Raw genomic sequence first — 24,164 nt, 5'->3', positions numbered from 1 at the left:
GATGGGAGGCGACCGTTCGTTTGAAGTTCATCCCAAACATATCACAAAGACATCCAAATCTTGCTTCCCACAGCTGGCTGGCTGAGTATTGAGGCTTCACCAGGCAGACTGTGTTTGAGAAAGATACCAGCACAGTGGTCAGTCCAGGCTGGAGACTGAAGGGGGGGGAATGGGGAGTGGGAAAGGGTTGGGGATCGTGATAGGTTTGGCCTAAACTTTATCTTTCCAGTCAAGAGGCTGCAAGGCAAGCTTAAGGAAAGAGTATCTCTACGGGGGAACGAATGGCGTATGCCCTGGGAAAAGCAGCGAAAGTTTGGGTAGGCTCAGACAAATAGGAAAAGACGAGCCAGTTCCGTCATAATAACTGGAGATGGGCCTATGCTGCAAAGCTGGGAACTGGGTATGTTAGTTCCTAGAGATCTGGGGGTGTTTGGATACAAGGGTTTGGTTCTGTCCATTTTAGGATCCAAACTCTCCCCAAGTTTGGGGGTGTTGGGATCTGGGTTAGTTCAGGCCAGCTTGTCTTAAGAGTTGATAGGAACCTTCATGCCAGGCCCAAACGGAGCCTTCGTTGAAGTCTGATGAATGTTACCGATTGATTTTTCCTTCTTTTTTTTGCTCCCCTTGGTGCTTTCTGGTTCGGTCCAGGACTGGGAGCAGCAGTGCCAACATACCACGCTGCATCAAGCCAGAGGGGAACAGGAACCAATGGAAACCTTGTCTGGAAGCTTATGACAAAGGGCTCAGCCCATTTCTGCCAAAGACGTTCAGAGATTTTGGATTAGCTTTGACTACCTCTCTGAACAGAACACCTAAACCTTGGGGTCCCCCGTCACTACAAACCAACTTCAGTGCCCTCCGAGGAGGGACACCGTAGATGAGACAGATTGGACAAAACTCGCCTGTTGGACTTGGCTTAGGAGCAGTGGCTCGTTTCTGCCGGGATCACTGGCGGCGGGGTGGGGGGAGAGGGGAAGAGGGAGATAACTATGAAACTCTGTAGAGAGGCAGAATGGTCCAGTGGTTAGGGCACAACCTAGGCCTGGGTTCAATTTCCTGCTTCACCAAAGACTTTCTGTGTGACTTTGGGCAAGTCACTTAATTTCTCTGTGCCTCAGTGTCCTATCTGTAAAATGGGGATAATAAAACTGCCCTGCCTCGCAAGAGTGTTCTGAGGATAAATGCAGTAAAGATTGTGAGGGGTCAGATACTATGGTGATGGGAGCCATGTAAATGTGATAGATAGATAACCCCCTTCACCCACAAATGGGGGATATATTTTAGCCTATAGACTTCCAACTCCTCAGGAGTCTCCTGTACTTTGTTGCCACCATGTATCCTCTGCCCTCCCCCCCAGTAATGCAGCTGGATGTCTTCGAAACAAACAAGGCCACAAAAGGAAAATAAAAGACCATCTCCCCATGGCACTGAGCTCAGAGGCTCGGCACTAAACATCCGCTGGAAATCAGTCTGGAAAAACAATAAACTCCCTTCGAAGGCGTTACTCCACCAGGGAGTTACCCAGCAATCCAGAAACCAGACTGTCATTAGGCAGACAGAGGAACTGCTGCGTGGAAAGGAATTCTCTTCAGAAGGCTGCCTGACCTACGCTCACACAGGAGCTTGCTTTAAGGTCAATGCTTGCATGGGTTTGGCAGAGCCGCCCAACTAAGGCTAAAGAAGCCAATGGGTCTGAACTGGGTAAAATGTATGAGTGCAAAAGCCAGAGATGGACTAGAGTCTTGGGGCTAGAGTCTGCTCTCAGTTATACCTGTGTAAATCTGGAGTTACTGACTACTCTGTCTCCAATGGAGTCACTCAGCTTTGCACTGGTTTAATTGGGATGAGCTCATCTAGTCTATTCTTCTGCTGGGACATTATATTTTATGATTGTTATTCATTTGTATTATGGTTAGCGCCCTAAAGGCTGCAGCAGAGGTCATGGCCCCATTGTGGTAGGTACTGTAAAAACACCTAATGAGAGACAGACAGCCCCAACATGACTGCCATTTAAATAGACAAGACAGACCAAAGGAGGCAGAAAGGTCTTATCTCCATTTTACAGTTGGGGAAACTGAGGCCCAGAGCGATGAAGTGATTTGCCCAATGCTAAATGGGAAATTTAGTCGTAGATGTTGGAATTGACCATTTGGTTTTGTCCCCAACTGGAATGAAAACAAATATTTTTTAAATTGCCTTTGAAGCAGGATTTCCTAAAAACGTCAGTCTCAAAAAATGTTTGTTTTGGAATTCCAAAATGTTGTCTGGAATTTTAGTGTATGTGGGATCCCCCCCCCCCCCCCCACCCCGTTTATATTATTTTCACTCTCTCGCGTAGCATGCCTGTAATAGGAGGGCATCACATGGCTCAGTCCATTACAGAAATAGGTGCTAACTGTGCAGCTCAGAGATGGATCCAACTCTTCCCTAGTTTGGGGTGTTCGGGTCTGGGGGTTTCATAATACACATCACTACGGCTATCATGTCATAATAGAATAGTTAGAATAGCCTATTCTTTTTATTTTATTTTCAAAATCATTAAGGGCAGCTGCTTCTTAGTACTGATTGAAGCAGCTTCTCTTGATAAAAGTGTCTTCTGTTTGGGTTGTAATGAGACAGCAAGACACTTTGACAGAATGTCAAAGACACTGTTCTGCAGTCTAATACCTGTCCCATCCTTGCTGCATAGTGGCTCTTTGGGTCTACGGAGATTGCATATATATATATATATATATATATATGTAAAGGGCACACACAAATGTAAGGGTGTGTGTGTGCACACACATCTATCTATCTATCTATCTATCTATCTATCTATCTATCTATCTATCTATCTATCTATCTATCTATCACCTGCAATCTTCTTAGACCCAAAGAGCCGCTATGTACCAAGGATGGGACAAGTATATTTATTATAAAGTTATTTTCATGCCCTTGCAAGGTGCCAGGCTGCTATCTCTGGGGAATGGAATCTTCTATTTATCCACAGAGCAGGTGGCAGTAATGAAACGTGTGCTTTCAACCCACAAGCCCTGATTCAGCCAGTCTCTCCAGAAAGCTTGGAAACCTCTCAGAATTTGGCCCAAATTTTGGGTTCAAACCCCAAACTAAGGAAGGTCTGTTAGATACACACACTTCTGGTACTGCAGCTCTAGACACACAACTATTGTTTTACAGTATAGCTTTGGTGTAAAAAGACTGCAACTCCTGCTAAAATAATTGAGAGTTGCACCTATTTACACAGGGCTTAACTTGGCCCAACATAGCCTGTAAACAGCAAAAGAGCATGGAAAAGATGTCCACAGCTTTCCATTGGCCCATCTCCTATGCGTGCCCTTTACCTATGGATAGAGGTGGAAGAGGGTTCCTGATTGGAGCTGGGGAAATAGAGGAAAGATTTTTTCCTATTTATCTGCTCAAACTCAGCAACAAATGGTGATTTAGAAGCATGTATGACTTTTTCACGGTCACTTCCTGTGAAGGCTCAAGCTTTCCCAATGCTCAAAAAAAGGGAATGTTTCATGCTAATAGTCACCCTACCAGAAATGAAAATCATTTATCTGCTTGCAAAATGTGCAATTCGCACTGCTCCCTTGAGTCAGGCCTTGTCTACATACAGAAGTGGGGCAAATTTCAGTCAAATCGGTTTTAAATCATCATTTTTCTATTTTCCTAGCGGCAAGGAGCCCTAGCCATGGACCAGCACACCATTGTGCTAGGCGCTGTACAAACACAGAACAAAAAGACAGTCCCTGCCCCCAGGAGATTACAATCGAAGTATAAAACATGAGACAACAGATGGATACAGACAGATGGGGGAACACATGGAAAAATCACTCCCTTTAGTTAAATAGGTGCAAATTTGTTATGTAAGTGTCAGAGTGATTTGTCTATTCATTTGTGACATTCACCCTTGGAATGTTATGTGGACCAACAACCATATCCTGAAGAAATTTGCAAACGATTTGGGATAAATCTGATTATTTTGTGATCATCCAGCTACGGGCGGTGGGGGTGCTGGCGAGTTCAAATCCATCAGTTCAGTTATTTGTTGTAAATTATTAATTCAGCTCATCTTAGCTCCTCTTACAAAATATGGGTGGGGTTTGCACTGGTTTAACTGTGCTCCTCTCCCGTCAGCGGTAAAACTCCCATTGTTTTCAATGGGAGCAGAGTTAGACCAATGCCAAATGCTTTTGAAAATTCCATCCTACATATCTGACTGCATTGCCTAACTGTGTTGCTGCACTGGCCAGACGGGAGACATCTCCAGGTCTCTGTAGATTATAAGAGTTATACACCATCAGTTTGTAAGAAAATACACACTTGTTGGTCTCCCACACCTTGCAGTGCAGCACACTGTTCCTGATCAGTTTTCCACCTCAGTTTTTACAACCCCATGAAAACTGTTCCACTTGAAGTCATAACCCTCTGAGCCCCGGAAGGATGAAGTCAGGGGCAGAAAAAAGGAATGCAAATGCAGTGGATAGAAAAGAAAATGGATGAGCTGGAGTCATGTAGGATCTATCTACTTATAAAGCCTCTCTTATCGTCACATCTGAGCTCCTCAAAGTGTATTTATCCTCACGACACTTCCAGGATGCAGGTGTAACCCACACATCTCCTAGGTGTGGTGCTCGGTCCCATCAAGTGGCCCTAAGGCCACTTAGAAACAGATTAGTGAGTCTGCTCTACAGCCTTAGCTAACAGCCACATGGCTTTTAGCTCATGCATTTAGCTTCAGAGGTCCCAGGTTTGATCCCACCCGCCAACAACTGGGGTCTAACAGCCTTACAAAGGGAAGTGTTATTATCCCTATTTTACAAGCAGAGAGTGCTAAGGGATTTGCCTAGGATCCTATGAGAAATCTGTGGCAGAGGAGGGACTTGAACCAAGGTCTCCCAAGTCCCAAACTACTGGGCTCAACACTGGATCACCCTCCCTCGCGGGGTAATGCTATAGCTCCTTTCAAAGAGTAGTCCATGAGGCTATTCACTATCCCTGTTTGGAAGCCCACTGCAGGAGCTTACTAAAGCAAAATGGGCTATTAAAAGAAGAGCAGGCCCTCCCAGGGTAGGGCGGTGCGGCGGGGGGACAGGACCAAAGAGGTTTAACAAAATCCTGCTACCTTTGAACACAAGGTTATTCACACCATGCTGGCTTTTGAGCAGCCATAGTCAGTGAATGTCTCTCTCATATTTTCTCCTCCTTCAATAAATTCCCCGCTGGATCCAGAGGAACACAGGACTTGCCAGCCTGGCTCAGAGCCGTTCAATATCCTGGCTCTGATGGTGGTGCACCCCAGTTTCTTTGGAGGAAAGTGCAAGAACTCCAAATGGAAAATTATGGAATAATCTCCCCATAACTCCATCACTTAGTAGTTGGCTTAGTCACTGAAGAGAGTCTGTATTTTTTTTAACCATATAGCCATGGATGTTCCTATTATCTATATAAATATGCAGGTCTTTGTTGACTCCTACTAAGTTCTTCCCCTCAATGATACCTTGAGGCAGAGGGTTCCACAGGCTAATTTTGGTTGGTGTCAAACAATATTTCATGAGGTGAGTTTTGATTTGCCTTTCACTCCCTTTTGTTCCTCCTCTTCCTCTCTCTCTCTCTTTCCCTTTCTCCTCTCTCTTCCTCTTCCCCTCTGTTTATCATCCAAGTGCAGCGTGAGATGTTCAAAACTCACCACAGCCTGTTTCCCTCCCCCTCACCCCCCTGCAAGTAAACATTGCACCAGCATCAGAGTGGTACTTACTTTCCCTGAGGTAACTGAGGTGAGACAACAGAACTTCTGTGTTGTAAAGGGAGGTGGCTCGGAGGAAATCTTCTTTGTTCATTTTGCACAGTTCCTTTCCGTCCATGTTCTGGAAGAGGGATGTGTCAATCTCCATTAATCCATACTCCTTTATAGCCCACTCCAGCCACTGGCGCACGTGTTCCTGGGTCCACAAGGTGGGATCTGGCAGAAGAAGAGACAGCTGGTAAATACCAGGCCCAAAGGGACAGCCTGTCACAGGAGTGTCACGCTATCAGTCAGTTAGCCCATTAATAATATTAGTAATAGAGCACATTTCATCTACACATCTCAAAGGTGGGAAAGTATAATTAACTCTGGTTTACACATGGGGAAATTGAGGTACAGGGCAGCAAGGGACTCACCCCCAGTGAGATAATGAATCAATAGCAGAGCCAGGAGTAGCATCCAACTCACTTGGTTTGCACTCAGATGCACTATCTCCCCGGCCACCTTTGTAATAGCTGATGTATGACTCACCTCTTTGAATAAAAAGCTCATCCCTTTGAAGAGATGTACTTGTCACACTGTTAGGTGCCTTTAAGCTGCACCGCTGTAGCAGGGATATGGAAGTCACCCAGCCTGTCCTGAGTGCATTACAAACTCCTAACAGATGGCCTTTTAAACTTTGAGAAGGGTGGTTATTATGGTCAGCAAAAGGAGTCTAAAAAATTCTTGCCTTAACAGCTCTGTTAACCATGTATCTCTGAGTCACGTTTGCTGACTCAGCTGACAAACACAAGTTTTCAACCCCATTAGCCTTGCAAAAGCAACATAGCTATTGGAGGGTGAGCTGGATTCTATACTGTCTCGTGCATCGTTGTCAATTGTCAACGAAGGTCCAGTTGCAGAATTGTTATTAACGGCAACGATGGAAGAGACGGATGGCATTCAGCTGGAGGTGTCAGCACCCATGTTGAGAGTTCGCTGCACCGGCAGTTACAAATGGAAATCATCCTTTGAGTTTTAAGATGATGGGTTGGATCAGAAAATCCCAGAGAGAATTAAGTATGCCAAGGCTTGATACCGTTTATACAGAATCATTTTCAGAGCCTATCTCCACTGTTAGATCCTTCCTGTGCTGTTTTTCTCATGTTCCCTCATCTGGAAATTTGAGCCACAAATTACGTTCTCTTGCAAAATTACTTGATTTTAGGGAGTGGTCTGTGCCCAGACTCTGGGTCCTATCACCCTGGAATTTTGGATCTGGGCCTGTCTTTACATCTGGCACCTCTCTCTATGAGGGACTCTATTCAAATACTCAAGAACTTTGGCAGAGTTAGGCTATAGACTAGAACTTGATTGCATGACCACGTCTCAGCTGGCAATTCCTGTTTTTGATGAGACTGGAAGTATCCAGCATCACAGTTTCCTGCCACTTCAATTTCTGGTCCCTTCACACTAGAATATCCAGAGATGTGGGGCACAAATCATGACTGGGTGTTTAGCATAGCTTGGGGGATGGGATTGGCTGGCAGCCCATGCCACCCAAGCATCCCCTTATACAGAGGGCAACATCTAGTGGCTGCATCTGCTGGGTTTCAGGGCTGCTTCATACCAGAGTGAAATGGCAATGGAAAATCACTCCAGAAAATACTAAAAATACATAGTGAGATTTACTTACCTACTTCCTAATAGCACCTGAGCTCTTTAAAATTGAATTTTAACCATATAAGTTACAATCCTTCACTGTTAATTTACTTTTTGCATTTCTTCTGAGTTTAGGCAATGAAAATACCCTGATCAGCTGCACTTCTGTTTCCATCCAGTTTCTTGCCATTTCACTTTCAAGTTCTGGAGAAAGTTGGCCTTTCGGTTGTAAATATTGAAGGGGAATGTTTAGTTAGTTAGTTTTGTAAGATCCCAACATTTAGGGCCCAGGTTGACCTGACAGAATCCCTGAAACATTTTTCTAAATCTCAGGCATGTTCATTAACAATGTTGGGAGAAGATTCTGGAGAGTTCCTTTGGGTCATACATCACCCATTCTGGTCTTTCCGTCCCTATTAAACACATCAAACTTCAATGTCAAAAAGTCCCTGAAAAACTGACTTCATAGCACATTAGCTAGAGTTTACTATCATTGCTGTGTCAGCTCTTAGGTAATAGTATTCTTGCCTCTCTCCACTACAGTATGCTATAAATATTAACTCCGGATTGTACTAAGCGCTTCCAAATGCACTTCTTGGATGAATTGGGCCAAGTCTTTTCCAAATGGAGATCTGGCCCAATGATTAACTAGCCATCTAGTTTATTCCTGATTGACAAAGGCCTGCTATTTTCGCAAGGGTCTCTTGGTTTTGATTTGTGGAGGCCTGAAAGTGACAAATCCCCACTTTCACTTTCCTTCCCAAAGGAGGAGACCACATTAAACTACCTCTTCCTCTAATGCTTCTAAAATCCTTCCTTTCCATTTCATCCTCACTGCTAAGGCCTTTGTTCACCTTTATGTAATGCACAGATAGCATAGTGATGGGCTCTATAATTCTCCCTTCTCAGCTACTGTGGCCTTCTCTGCCCTCCAGTCAATGTTGATGCTGAAAACATGTCCCTTTCCATCATTCTACTTAGGTCATTCGCCTTTCTGAGGGTAAAATTCACCCCAGGCAGGGGCCTTAACTGGGCTTAAACGGGACCTTGAGTACAGGGGTCAATCTTTTATTGGCTTCCCCTCTCTTACTGCATTCAGTTCAAACATCTTGTCCTTATTCCAAATGGTAAACAAATGCACTGGAATTGTCATCTGTTCACGATCAGTTCACGAACTGAAACCAGAGCTAAATTCGACAAATACACCTCTTTCTGCCGATAAATTGGAGAGAGTTCCGAGAAGAGCCACGAGAATGCGTAAAGAATTGGGGAACATGCCTTACAGTGACAGACCCCAGGAGCTCAATCCGTTTAGCTTAACAAAGAGAAGGTGAAGGGATGACTTGATCACTGTTTATCAGTACATGCATGGGGAACAAAAAATTGATAATAGGCTCTTCAGACTAGCAGGAAAAGGTATAACAAGATCCAGAGGCTGGAAATTGAAGCTAGACAAATTCAGATTAGAAACAAGATGCAATTTTTTTTATCAGTGAGGATAATTAACCATTGGAACAATTGACTAAAGATTGTGACGGATTCTCCATCACGGGCCATTTTAAAATTAAGATTGGATTTTCTCTGGTTCAAACAGGAACTAACTCAGAGAAGTCCTGTGGCTTGTGTTACACAGGAGGTCAGACTAGATGATCACAATGGTCCCTTTTCGCCTTGGAATCTGTGAATAGTTCATTAGCTGCATCCTTCAGAACATAGGGGGAATCCTGGTCCCACTGAAGTCAAAGGAAGTTTTGCCAGTGACGTCAATGGGGTGAGAACTTCGCTCATACAGTTTCCTTCATAGGGAAGTTCCTATGCTAAAGTGCTTATACACAGAGAGTTTCCAAACTTTACAGGGGAAAGACGCCCTCACCTTCCAAGCGTAAATTCTGCAGGTTCCCCACAGCAGTGATTCCCAAATCCCTGATCATCTGAATGGATTTCATGTGCCCTGTTACATTTGGATAGGTACGGTTAGATATTGTATAAGGCCATACAGCTGCTTGGGAATTTTCCAACAAAATAGTTTTTTGATAGAAAAATACTGAAATTTTCTGATTTTTCATTGGAAATATCAAAGCAAACTATTTCATTTTTAGTCAGCTCTACAATAAAGTGCATCTGCCTATGGTGCTATGGAGCCTCATGGGACATTTAGATCAGTATTTCAGGTCCCCATTCAATTTTATGAGCTGGGCACCCTGGCCAGACTACATCACCCATGATGCACCATAGTTTCCCCTCTGACTAAGCTGTGTGTTGCATCATGGGAATCACATTGGTTCAAGACACAGAAACAAAATACTGGAGTTCCCCACAGGATGGAAAGCCTGATTTTTGCTTAGATTTATATGGCTATTAATACAGAGAACTCAGCAGAGAACAGATAACTCTCCCCCACCCTCCCTGTCAAATCAAAGATGGACAGTGGCAGAAAGAATTTAGAACACAAATATTGTGATGCTGATGGTACCTGCTGGGACGATGACTCTCCTCTCATTGGTGGTCATGTTTGGGGGAGGGCCATTCTTTTCATCCATGTAGGTGCTGTAACTCATCGGGTTGGACTCCGTCCCCGCGCCCACCAGTTTGCTGCATTTGTTAACGCTGCAGTCTACCGGCGACTCCCTGAAATGGGAAAGGTTAGGGTTAGGGTGGAGTAGAAGGGGAGCAAGTTGTAGATCAGAAACAGGGGGAGTGTCTAGAGGGTACCTTGCACTTCTGTATCGCCTGTCATGTGACAGTCCCAGGTAATCTACACACCAGAAACCTCACAGCAGGAGCATGTTAATTATTACTCTATTAATCTATTAAACAGAAGGATAAACTCATGCACACAGGTGAGCACCCCAAATTCCAGCTGACGTCAGTGGCAACTGCAGATGCTTAGCACCTTTGAAAAATCAAGCTCCAAGTGCCTTGCTCAAGATCGCATAATAAGTCAGTGGCAAAGTTGCGATCCCAATAGCCCAGACTCCCAGTCCTCTAACCACTGGCCACGCTGCCTCCCTATGAAAGTCTTCCCCTCCTCCCTTCATGTGAATCAGTGATCTCCAGCCAATGCCACATTGCATTACCCCTACTGGAGACAGCCTGCATTGCTTGATATCGCATTAGCGTCTGCAATAGACCAGATGCGACCTGGTGTTAGAAGCCCCCAATTGGTTCGTCTCACCCACCAGTTGTGCAGTGTCATAACCTAGATGGTCAACTCATGGGAGACAAGAACTGACTGTTGTTGGTTTGGTTGGTTTGGGGCTGTTTTTTTTACTGTGTGTCGGTCCAGCACCTAGCGCAAGGCTTTAACCTTTGACTAGTACCTGTAAGCACTACTGCAATATAAATAATAAGAAATACAGCACTCCCTCCCCATTTCGTTATTAAAGGCCACAGAATGTCCACACTGGAAACATGGAGCTACAGAATGCTCCCAGGAAGATAATAAAAATGTGATAATGATCATTTATATTATTGCAGTGCCTAGAGATTCGGGCCTCATTGTGCTAGGTGCTGTCCATGTAACCCACTGGGGAATGGGTGCTGCAGGTCCCCTTCTGTGCTGATCCGCAGAGGATATCTGTCCATTACAGCGCTGCGGTAGTTCATACTGTAGATTCCCCAGTTTAATTCTTGGTTGTCAGGGATAGCAACCACCACATATCTGCAGTAAGAGGCAGTCCCTGGCTGAAGAGTTCACCATGTAAATAGAGAAGAGGGAGTTGCCATCAGTTTACAGATGGGGAATTGAGGCACAGTGAGATTAAGGCCCACATTTTTAAAGGTATTTAAGGCCCTGTGGTGCTCAGGGTTGCAGTGCCTACCTGATTTATGAACATAAGTCTCATTTTCAAAAAGAATTTAGGCACTTTGGAGCCAAAATCCCTCTGACCGTCAATTACTTTTAGGGTTGCCTAAATCACTATTGAGAATGAGACGGAGGCTCCTAAATCAGCAAGGGTTTGAAGTGCTGAGCACAGCAATGCTTAAATACCTTTAGAAATCTGGGCTTCAGTGTGTGGCTGAAGCAAGGGTTGAACCTGGATCCCCGTCCAGTTATCATGTCTGGTCTAGATGCGATAAATCGATCCCCGAACGTGCTCCCCATTGACTCCGGAACTCCACCAGAGCGAGAGGCGGTAACGGAGTCGACGGGGGAGCCGCGGCCGTCGATCCCGCGCCGTGAGAATCCGAGGTAAATCGATCTAAGATACTTCGACTTCGGCTATGCTATTCACGTAGCTGAAGTTGCGTATCTTAGATCGATCCCTGCCCCAGTGTAGACCAGCCCTTAGCTACATGACCACCCTGCCTCTTTGCCAATAGTGCAAAGAAACAAGCAAAGAAGTGCTTTGGGAGAAAGCTACTCACTGCAGGGTAAAGAACATGCCAGTGCCTTCATCCCATCCTGGGAGCTAGTTGGGAGGATTTTCCAATATAGAACAGTAAATGAGTTTGTTTCTGAATCTAACAGAGGGTGGGGGAATTACTGAAGTTAAGTGATCATGGCTGGGAGATAAATACTCCACTGAGAGAGTCTAAGGCAGATGGTAATTTTTTCCTCATGTCTTGCTGGGGGAATGTGGCTTGAAAATGGAAATAAGATGTATAACTTACACATGTTTGAGTTTAAGGTTTTACTATTTCGCCTACTGTTTTTCCAGGCAGAGAACCAAAATCCACCTTCGGAGAAGCAAACTGCTGAAGGTTTAATGTCCCATGGCAGCCGGAGCAGAGTTTGAGCAACTGCTGGGACGTCAGGCTTTTCAGAGGGTCCGAGCACTTCCCACTCACTGCAGAAATGCTCGGTGTCAGGTGTTAAATGCTCCATGTACTGGGAGCAAGAACGGTCCTGTTTGGAGGAGACTAGGGGAAATAACAGCATCCATGCTTGAGCTTTAGGACTCAATCCTGTACAGCGCTGATGGTCTCTAGGAGCTGCCTGGAAGCCTCCACTCCCATCGGCTTCAATGGTTGTTGAGGGGTTCCACTTCTCTCAGCAACTGGACCTTTCAGCTCAGACTTTAATGGCCCATTTGATGGGTCTGATCCAAACCCCCAGATCTTCGCACTCCCCGATTTGAGGAGGTGAAATCCTGACTCTCATTGATTTCAGCAGAGTCAGGATTCACCCCTGGGATCTACCTTACTTCTTACACTGTATCCATCACAGTGCAGTCTGGTTGGCCAGTATCCCTATGGACTGACCCAAACCCCACTGTTCTGTACTGCGTTTCCCTTGGAAAACATTACTCTGACTTGAGCTTTTCTCTTGCAGATAATAGGGCAATAACATATACATATGTGTGTGTTCATATCTCTCTCTCCCAGATTTGCTCCTGTGAATCTCTCTCTCAGAATCCAATCTGCATTAGATATAAACACACCCAGGTGCTTTTTAATAGAGTAAACCAACACTCCTACTTATGCTATAAGCTCCATAGAGAAGGGAGGGTTTTTAGTCTCTCTGCAACATACCATGCATGGCAATGGTATGTTTACCAGTGTACCCATTAATAATGATGACAATGTTGTAAGATGGCTCCAAAGCATTTTCATTATGATTTTGCACCTGGCAAGCACAGACCTCTTCCCCAGCCAAAAGTCCAGCACTGGGGGGCATTGTTGGTAGAAGCTATGCATTTTCCCAAACTGGTATTTGGCAGGAGAATATAAACAACCCATCTTTTGAGAAAAATGCCATGAATGCTTTAATGATTATAAGTGGGCCGGACCTTACTTTAATCACCACTTGCTGCACAGTACCCCCGAACAGCAGGCTGGACATTAGCTCAATGACTGACCCCAGCGCTCCCCAACCAAATTGCATTTGCAACACCTGGATTTCCCATGAAGGTCTCCCTCCAAGTATAGTCCCAGCCTGGCCTTTTCTAGGACAGGGAATTTGAAAGGATCCCAGCAGAAGGTGGTGTAGCTGCAGGCTATACAAAGAGGAATGCAGTAGAATAACTACAGTGCAGGAGAGAAGCGGGAGAGCCGTTCACAGTGAATAGTTTATTCACCGATCACAGCCCCATCCTTCGTTCATTAATTATCCATGAGCAGGCTTAGATTTTTTTTATCAATGTGTTCATAATTCAGAATTGTTTATGCGATTCTATTTCAGACGCTGGGTTGCTCCTTGGTTATTCCCGGAGTGTGGGGCTTCAAGTTTTCCAGTGGCTACACAATCCAGAATGAACAGGTGTAGCTCAGCACCGGTCTGCTGAGGTCAGTGGAGCGAGGCCCATTTGTAGGAGTTCTTTTATGGACACTCACTATGGAAGGAGGGAACCCAAAGAGCACGGGGCTGTGCGGATCCCAACACCCTTCATCCCGACAGCAATGTTCGATTTCTGCTCCTTCCAAGAGGACATCGGGAGCTCAGTGTTTTGGGAAGGGTTAGGTTGGCCTCGCCAAAGCAGACAAGCAGCTAGCCTGGCATTGACAAAGAACTACTCTGTGCAACCTCACCCAGAGCTCCAGATATGTGGAAACAAAGCAACCACTGTACCAGGGCCTCTGTCTAGGAATCACCCTGAGCTTGAGTTTGAATTAGCAACATAAGGGATTCCAGTGATTTTGGAAACTCACTCAGCAGGAGATTTCCACTTCCTTCTCTTCCTTTCCTCTCCCCTCTTATCTCTTCTCCCTTCTCTCCTGTTCCTACTTCTTTCATCTTCTTTTTTATTCCTCTCCCCACACTATGTCCTTTTGTCTCTTCTCCCCTCTCCTCCTCCCTGTTACTCATCTTTCCTTCTCTTTCCCCTCCTGTAGTGGCCCAGATTACTGGGACATCCTTAAATGAATGTGCTGACTTGGTATTAATGTAACTAACACCTTCACACTGAATGGGCATCTAAATATCACTTTGGATCACTTGATGATTACCTGTTCTGTTCATTCCCTCTGGGACACCTGGCTTTGGCCACTGTCAGAAGACAGGATACTGGGCTTGATGGACCTTTGGTCTGACCCAGTACGGCCATTCTTATGTTCTTAAACATCACTGACTGGGGCTCCCCAAGTCCTGCCCTGGAGGGAATGTTTGGGATTATGGTCTCTTCTCCAATTGTTCAGAAGTTCTGTCTGGAATCTGAAGGGGATCTTCCCACTACATTACACTCTCCTTGCCCCCTTCTCATTCTCTCTTGGACTTGTAGACCCTCTTTATGTTTGTAAAGTGCCTGGATCATAATTGGTGCATCTGGCCACTACAATAATGCAAATACAATAATCAGAATACGAAGATGTATAGAGAAGGGGCAAAGGATGAACAAGAAGGGACCAGAGAGAGAGGGAGAGTGCAGAGATGAAAGAAGAGTGATGTTAGACACAAGGGCATTAATATTGACAAACCCCCAATTCTTACCGAGAAACAGAATGATAGGAAAAGCACAAACCAATTCTCAAACACAGGCCCCTCATTTAAATTGTATTAATCCTGAATGTAGCGAGTCAAATGAGCACATCTCGTTATATAATCTCCAAATCCAAGAGCCTCAAGAATATTTATTCTCATAGCTCTCCTGAGCAGGACAGAAGATCCTCCTTCTAGGATCAAAAATTGAGTCACACCATGATTAAGTGACTTGGCCAAAGTCACACAATGAGTCTGTGGCACAGGTGGGAATCAAATCCAAATCTCTAAAGCCCCAGAGAATCATAAAATATCAGGATTGGAAGGGACCTCAGGAGGTTATCTAGTCCAACTCCCTGCTCAAAGCAGGACCAATCCCCAGACAGATTTTTGCCCCAGATCCCTAAATGGCCCTCTCAAGGATTGAGTTTACAACCCTGCGTTTAGCAGACCAATGCTCAAACCACTGAGCTATCCCTCCCTCCCAAGCATACTCTGTAAACAGGCAACTTGTGTGTTTAAATCCTCATTTGAACTAGAGCTGGTCTGAGCGCTAACATTTACAGTTAGAATTAGATTTGAATTTCCCTATAGTTGAAGAAGGGAAGTGGGAGCAGATACCAGCAATATTCTAGTTCTGATCCATCAGATCAGATGGTTGATGGGTCAAACCTATCAAGTTCAGATCCAAAGTTCCTTGTGATTTGGATCTAGTGATAGAATTCAGGCCAATCTCTGGTTTATATGATGGACTGAAACACCCCAAGAAGAGACTCACTTTTGGAAAATGGCCTACATTGTGTGAGGGACAGCGGAAAAGGTGCATCAGGATAGATGGAAAATGGGCAATAGAAAAGAAATGGTGCAGGGTTGTGTCTTTTGCGCTTTTACCCAATAACAATAAAGTAGTATGAAGAAACCACATGGGCACAATGGGGTCCCGATAACAGTGTTTACTGACCATACCCAACATGCAAGGACGAGTTACATATACACAGAGCTGCTCTGCTAGGCTTCTAAAACAGAACACAGTGAACTCCCCTAGATGGCTCACATTCTAGTTAAAGGGAAACGATGCTATTCATATACACTTCAGCAAAGAGAAAACAGGAAAAGTGTAATAAGTTCAGGGAGTCCTTTTGTTTTACTTAGAGACAATTTTGTGGCAACATTTATTATGCCATAAAATGAGCTGCCTGAACCTTAATGATATTTTAATATTTCAGGGGATGTTTTCAAAGCATTGATTTGATCGTTAGCCAAGCAAAACTCATTAACATCAGTGGGAATTACACAGCTAAATTCCTCCACACACATGCACATACCAAGCACTTGGACATTTTACCCCACTTTATTTATGTGATTAAATTTATACTATTGTCATGAAATTCAGAACTCACATGTTTGAAAGGCCACCCTTTGATCTTGGTTAAAGTGATATAATTCATGATAAATCACTAAAGACAGCAGAGGTTTGGGATTTTTGTGTTATGGGTTATTATTTGTATTTAGAGCTGGTTTAAAAAACTGGGATTTTTTGGTGATAATTTTTGTGACCAAATCCTCCCATTTTTTTTCTCAATGAACTTCAAACTTCTCCATTGAAATTTGGAGCAGCTGATTGAAAAACAGGATGCATGTTTCATGCAAAATTTCTGCAGAACACTCATCCTGGTTTTTCTTCATTGAAATTCAACATTTCTATGAATACGTTTGTCAAAAAAACTCCAACATTTTGGAAAAAAATTAACCGGCTATTTTTGTATTCTGGCAGTTTCCACAGGCCCCAACTGAAATCAGGGTCCTTTGTGCTGTACAAATACATAGGAAGAGATCACCTCTTTCCCAACTTGCTTACAATCAAAACAGACCAAAGAGACAAAGAGGGGGAGAAAAGAAAGATTGTCTCCCCTAGTTACAGGTGGGGGGAACTGATTCTAGAACAAGGCATGTTAGAACAATGCACAGAGGGATTTAATGGAGGGTTGGCTGGAGAACAAGAATTCTGTTTTGCAAAATAATAGCAAGGTTTCAAACTTGTTTTCATTCTGCAGCAGAATGAAACAGAGACCTTTAGACATTTTTTTCCAGGCTAGCCAGAGGTAGGGCACTTGCATGGGGTGTGGGAGACCCAGATTGAAATCCCAGCTCTGAAGCAGGCAGAGAAGGCACTTGAATATGGATTTCCCATGCCAGTACCCTAATCACTTAGCTAATGACTATTTGGGGTTGGGTCTCTTTCTTCCTCTCCACCGCAGCGAGATTCTGTGCTGGACCTGAGAAACATTTCAGTTTCACCAAAAAAATTCTGACCGGTTCTATTTAAATGATTTACGCATTAAATCTGTGGAAGAACTAGAGCTGGAACCCACATTTCTTGAGTGACAAGTCAACGCTTTAACCACAAGTTCATCCTCCCTCCCTGATGTGTAAGGTGGTCTAAGAGGCTGAAGAATGTTACATTTTCCATGTTGGTCTTTAACTGCTCCACATTCAGACATATTAACCACTGCAGAATATGACTATGCCAGTGGAGACTTGCCAGCTATCTCCGACGGCAAGCACATATTTTGTGGCTACATAAATTGCACCCAGATTTGAAAATTTAGCTTGAAACTTTCCCAAAGAATCCATTTCCCAAATCCTGCAGTGCCCAGTGTCTCGCCAAGAATATAGGTCTTGAGCTGCCACTGATTGAATGTGCAATATATGCGATTACATGGATGCCAAATGTATAGGAAGCATCTCCAGCCCCTGATTGGGAATGAACTGGGAAGATATGACTTGCACTGAAAAGCTGGTTCACCTTGCAATGGTGTTTGCAGGCTGAGGTTGTATTATATCTGATGGGAGAACAGATCAGGAAGACAGACATGCAGACACCCTTCCCATAGATCCCTGATCTTCAGAGACCCCTGTTCCCATCCAACCTGCAACTCATTTCCTTAAACCTCAGCAGTCGGGCCTGTCTCTAGTTAGAAAAGAAAAGTCTGCTAAGAAAAGAAAAGAAAAGAAAAGAAAAGAAAAGAAAAGAAAAGAAAAGAAAAGAAAAGAAAAGAAAAGAAAAGAAAAGAAAAGCTGGACATGGTCACTTACCCCCATCCAGCTCCCTCCACTGTCAGGAATCATATAGCTTAATAACTCCCTAGAGAATACAAGCCATTCTCCCGTCAAGCAGCAAATGCTATTGCGTCAAGCACAGGTGAAGCACAGAATAAAGGCTGCTCTCTTTAACAAGGCAGCTGGAGCCTGGTAAGAGGGTGCACTTGAAAAACAAGAGAGAAAAAGACAGCGACAGAGGGGTGGGAGGAAGGTTTTATTATTCAGTCCACAGTTCGAGTTCATCTGTATTGAGGCTGGCGTTCACTGCTCAGATGGTGTGTCAGTTTTGGCAGGCGGCTTATGGGCGGAGGAACGGGGCGACTGGAATGGCCCAAGCCATGACAATGAGCTGTGATGGAGACTGGAGGACAGGGCAAATCTCAGCTGTGAGTAGGAGGTATGTGGATCTTCCATCTAGTAGAGGATTGGGCCTCCAATCTCCTGGGTGCATGTGAGCTGTCAGGCTAACAAGTTATCATCAGGGCAAGGCTTGGAGCCGTTTCAGCCTCGATCTCAGTGCTTCTTGCGTTGGTTTAGTTAGGGACGCCCAAAACAATCCTTTCTGTTTCTTCAGATTGGGATGCAGTTGGCCAATTTTCGAGAAGCCCGAGGAGCTTCTGCTTCTGGGAAACTAGTGAAGCAAATCCCGTGTATAAAATAGTTTCTCTTGTTTCTCCTATTGTGTGAATAACCACACTTTTCACTTCTGGTTGCCTTTTCTGCACGTATCAAAACACTTTATAGTCACTAATGAATCAAGCTGGCGTAATAAGGCTGTAGGATTGTCCCTATTTTACAGATAAGGAAATTGGAGCATATCGAGGGATCCCAAAGCAAGGAGGAGCCAGAAATAAAACCCAGAATGTTTGATGCCCAGATAAATGCAATATAAATGCACAAAACATGTTATCTGAGTATATCTGTGCATACTGTACCCACACAGCACATACGCTTGCAGCACATATAAGACATATGTGAATGTTGTGCATATATTAAGCTTATATGTATCACAGTAGCAGTATATTTTTATTTGTTCAGTGGGCCTCCAAAATTTTGCTAAGCACCACATAGAAAAATACAGTGGTAAAGAGGGACACCATGCCTAAGATTTGGGTACCCCATGGAGAGGTATAAAGGGGTTCTCACCCCTCCTTATGCCCCTGTGTGTCATGTAGTCCAAGTAACCATCTAAGCCATCTCAGAACCTATCAGTGAACTAATTATAAGACAAAACAGTCAAACCTTCTGTCCAGCGTAGTGCACAAATCTTCATCCCACATGAAGACATGTTTTTATGCCAGTTGCATTCTCTATACTGCCACTCTTTTGTTATGAGCTGTGTGAATCTTGTTATGGGTTGAGATAAAACCTCATTGAGATTGATAGGTGTACACTGCATCAAAGAAATACCTGACTATTACCAATTCCTCCTCCTAACTGGGACAACCTACTAGACCCCAAATTTTTTGGCCAGTCAAAAGGAGGAACAGTATATTATAAATTATATTTTAGGCTACAGTGGTAAGATAATGCTAACCTGCTTGCATTTGCCGGATCCATTCTATTGCTTCCATTTCTCTGGGAGGATGAGATTCCCCAGAACACACCTGCTATTCTATTTCTACTCTGCACTTGGGGCCCCCATTCTGTATTCATAAACATTGGTGCAAAACTGGTGGGATGACCCTCCCTTCCCCTCTCCCCCCCCGCCATCAATATCAATGGAATTATACCAGGGTCAAACCAGCATGGGATCAAACTCAAACCTCAGCAGATCGTGGACAAAGATTAGCGATGACACACAGCTATTATTTTTTATATCCATTCTCCATCTTCTCTAAAGGCAAGGCAGGTGAAATAATATCTTGTATTAGACCAACTTCTGTTGGCGGAAGGGACAAGATTTTGAGCTTCACAGAGCTCTTCCTCAGGTCTGGAGAAAAACTCTCTGAATCTTGAAACCTTGTCCTTTCCACCAACAGAAGTTGGTCCAATACAAGATATTATTTCACCTACCTTGTCTCTCTCATATCCTGGGACCAACATGGCTACAACAACACTGCAAAAATATATCTACTGTACACTTACAGGGCAAACCCCACATATACTGCAGTACCAGATCTTTAACTACGTTGCTTCTCCCCAGAGATTTAAAGTGGTAGGCTGCAGGGCTTCCTGTTTCAAATGCAGTTCATTGTAAGGCTCTTCTTAGAAACCAAGGTTTTAAATTGAAATGAGCAAAAGGAAACATTTTGATTGACACAATTTGATTGGTTTTTCCCTCCCAGATTTTCAGTTTGTAAACATTTTGTGAGATTTCAATGTTTTGTCCCAATTTGGGACAGGAAATTTTTTCAAAATATCTCTAAAATTCTCCTGGGATGGGAAAACCACTTCCCACCCAGCTCTGACTGGACTGGCTGGAGTGTGGGCAGAGTGGAGGGGCACTTATAGTTGCTAGCCCACACAGCTCTATAACCATCCCGGCCAGCACTTCATTCCTGTGACTTCTTGATCATTATCATTATGGGGCACGGCGAATGCCCAGGCTCTCTTTTTCAATGGTGGGATTTCAATGTTGTGATATTCCGCAAGACACGGGATTTATGGCTTTTGTTCCATTGTACCTGGTGGAAAGTCACCTACGACCAGAACCTCAGTATTAAATCTTATCTGAAGGACGGCACCTCCAGTCGCAGCATGGCCCCTTGAGACATTGAGTGTAGACAGAGGGGAGAGCGCTACCTACTGTATTGCCAACACCTGGGCCGTCTTTACCATTTTTGCCACCCCAAACAAAAAAAAACCAACAACAAAAAAAGCTACTCGGACAACCGCCCGAACTGCCGAAGCAAAAAAAAAAAAAAAGCCGTCAGGACTGTGCTGCCCCAAGAATGGACGGAATGCTGCCCCTTAGCACGTGCCACCCCAGGCATGTGCCTCCTCCACTGGTGCCTGGAGCCAGTCCTGGCCAACACTATCTCCAGCAGCACAGCTGGATTCAGTACTGGCCTACTATTGCATGACCAACTGTACAATGCCTCTGAGCCCCTTGGGAGGCCACTGGAGTGTGCCGTCTACATCAGTGCCTGCAGCACAAGGTCTGTCCTTGGAGGACTCAAATCCCAGCCCTGACAATAGCTATGGCGATGCAAGTTTCAAAATTGCAACATCCATATCCTGACCCCATTCAAGGCCATGACAAAACTCCCTTTGATTCCAGCGGGACCAGGATCTGCCCCTAAGTGAAGGGATGGGTTTGTATGTACACAGGTATATGGGTAACGTATAGCAGATCACTTTTGTGAGCAAGGTTTCCCTGATATAGGAACATATCAGATGGGCAGATGCACGCCCTTCCTTACCTGGATCCATTCATATGATCATATTCCCTCTTGACATTGACCCGGACCGTCTGATTGATCCACTCCTGCTGGGGAGGTAAAGGGTTGATTTTGTGAGGCTGGCCGTAGTCGGGGTTCCCTGAGGCCGTCATGTCCGCCTTGGGGAGGTGAGCGGCAGCGCTGTACGTGGAGTCGAAGAGGGACTGGTCGTCACTCACCACCGAAAGGGCCTCCTGAAGAGAAGAAACAAGAGCCTGGCGTCATGACTAAACCAGCGACTCCGCTCACATTCTCCCTTTGAGTTGGCCTGCAGCTGCGAGAGCCCCACAGCTGCCAAGCCCTGCCTGAAAATGACATCTGCCAGCATCGCAGATTGAATCCAATTCTTTGGGGTCCATTAACCCTTATGCAAAACCGGTGGGTTCTTTTTCTGGTTACTCTGTGTCTGAGGAGGCAGGAGCTGAGGTTAACTGGGTACAGTTAACTGAGGGAGCTGGGTACAGTACTCTCTTCACTGCCTGCCTCATCCAAAGCGCATCTGACAAGGTCTGCATGCTCTTCATGTAGCTAAGTTAGCTGCGCATGTGTGAAGGCTGCTAGCTTGGCTGACAGTTGAAATGGGGACATTCAGAGCTAAAAGCATAAGCTGCTATAGCACAAGCTAATGAGCCAATACTTTTCCAGCTGCAGATCTCAAAGCACTTAGCAAAGATGGATAAGCATTTTTGGCCCTTAAGCATGTGCTTTACTTTAAGCATGTGCTTAAAGTCCCCTTGAAATCAAGAAGTATTTGCCCTAATAATTTTGCAAGTGGCTTCTACTGTTGTTGTCCTTATTACTGTTTATAATTGGTGTTTCTGTAGCACATAAGAGCCCCAGCCTGGACAAGGAATCCATTACGCCAGACACTGTGGCTTGGTCTACACTACCCCCCCCAATTCGAACTAAGGTACGCAACTTCAGCTACGTGAATAACGTAGCTGAAGTCGAAGTACCTTAGTTCGAACTTACCTTGGTCCACACTCGGCAGGCAGGCTCCCCCGTCGACTCCGCGGTACTCCTCTCGCCGAGCTGGAGTACCGCAGTCGACGGCAAGCACTTCCGGGTTCGACTTATCGCGTCCAGACTAGACGCGATAAGTCGAACCCAGAACTTCGATTTCCAGCCGTCGAACTAGCTGGTAAGTGTAGCCAAGGCCTGTACAAACACAGAACAAAAAGACAGTCCCTGCCCCAAGTGGCTTACTATCGAAGTATAAGACAAGAGACAACAAAGAGTTATATATATGAGTGGGGGGAATACAAGAAAACAATGAGGTAATATCGCCAGCATGATCAGCTGGGATGCTGAGAGTCATCGACCCAAACTGTAAACCCAGTATATGATGGAAACCACTTCAAACCAGGATTGTATCTTCATACAGTCCTCCTTTGCCCATTGATCGTACTAATTTCAGAACCCTTGGGGGATTGAAGATACCCCTAGAAAATACTCTCATCAGGACTGGTCAGATTTTTCCGAGAAATCTCCCCAGCAAGATTTGGGAATTCAGCCCTGGCCAACCTCAAACCCTGATTAGTGTGAGGGATTCAGGCAGATGCATCTGTGGACGTTGCTAGTCCATTACGAACACTGGAAATCCCCATTCCCATCCCCTCGAGATCTTGCAAAGGCTTAATAAAACCAGTGACACTGCCAATGTCTTCTTCTTAAAGCAAAGAGTAGGCCTTTTCATCGGCAGCAAGGATGTGGTTACAGGTCTAGTATCTGCTTTGCTGAAGCCAGGGTGTGTCAGACAGGGATTCTGAAATGACAAAGGCAGGAAGTAGCCTTCATTGGCCTCCTAGGCGCATCTCAACACAAAACTCTGGGGGTTTCCCTTTATGGCAGGAGGTTGTAGGTGAACCTTAAACAGATCAGTCAAAGGGGATCTCTGTTGGTGGGATTCTGCGCCCTGTACCAAGTACACTTGGCAATGGAGCTGGTTGGAAAATTAATTATTTTCCCCTTGTGGACACAATCAGGGAAATTTTTTTTGGCAATTTTCAGCAGAAATTTTTGATTTTTCATAAAAAAACCTGACTCTGGTTTTTGGCCAACACCCCCCTCCCCCAAATATTCAGTTTGGAAGGAGGGGTTCCGTTTTCTGGCAAAAAAAATCGTAAATTCGAGGAAAGCAGACACGTCCCATGAAAATTTCTATTTGGTTGGAAACTCAATTTTCTGTTGAAAAAAACATTGTGATGCAAAATTTGTGCCCAGCCCTATTTATCCGGCTAAGGAAAGGTCCCGTTGAGCTCAGCTCGGGCATGGACTGATGCGTTGATTTGGGTAGGACTAAGTAATGGGGCAAGTACACATTTCCCGCCATCGTAGATAATACCAGCTGGGGAGATTTGTTTCCTAAGTGCAGCACATTCTGTGAATGAAGAAACGACTCTCCTGTACAGGGAGCTGTGCACAGGACTGATCAGAGTTCATTACCACAGATATCCATAACGATGCTCTTGCACTCATACAGTAGCTTCCTCCAGATGTTAGACACTTTACTGATTAAATGCACGTAGCCTAAGGACCCTACTTTCCCCTCAGTTACTTGCACGGCACAGAGGAGAACAAAGGTATATGTGACTGCTGCCATTTTGACTGCCAGACTGGGCACTGAACCAGAGACCTCCAGAGCTAAAATTACAAGCTGCTAATATGCAAGCTTCCACAGATACAGCTCCAGCCTCTGCTCAGACACAGCTGAGGACCTGTAATACATGCAAACACCAAACAAATATGGCTAGATGTGTAGGAGGAGAGCTAAGAGGCATGTCTCCCCCCATCCCCCGGCCAGACCTTACTGTGGCATTTCCATGCATCTAAGACTCCGCATAAATACAGAGGGGTGGCCAATGCCAGGGGATCTTTAACTTCCATGGACAGACTGCAGTAACTCCTCTTTTAAAAGTCGCATCAGACAGAC

The 24,164-nt window shown here is 44.8% G+C and overlaps 1 protein-coding gene across 5 annotated transcripts in view; it reads right to left on the bottom strand.

The window, feature by feature from the left end:
• FLI1 (Fli-1 proto-oncogene, ETS transcription factor) overlaps window positions 1–24,164 on the bottom strand; it is a 114,151-nt gene that overhangs the window by 31,817 nt on the left and 58,170 nt on the right. For all 5 annotated transcript variants that reach the window (XM_034754440.1, XM_034754441.1, XM_034754442.1 and 2 more), the window contains 3 exons: window positions 21,215–21,426; window positions 9,864–10,018; window positions 5,762–5,965 (listed from right to left, as the gene is read on the bottom strand). In XM_034754440.1, coding sequence (XP_034610331.1) covers window positions 5,762–5,965; window positions 9,864–10,018; window positions 21,215–21,426 — 571 coding nt within the window. The remainder of the gene's footprint in view (window positions 1–5,761; window positions 5,966–9,863; window positions 10,019–21,214; window positions 21,427–24,164) is intronic.

Source organism: Trachemys scripta, chromosome 21 (assembly GCF_013100865.1).
Source record: "Trachemys scripta elegans isolate TJP31775 chromosome 21, CAS_Tse_1.0, whole genome shotgun sequence".
Lineage (NCBI taxonomy): Eukaryota > Metazoa > Chordata > Testudines > Emydidae > Trachemys > Trachemys scripta.
Note: the sequence above shows the minus strand (reverse complement) of the source record. Positions and strands in the feature narration are given on the sequence as shown.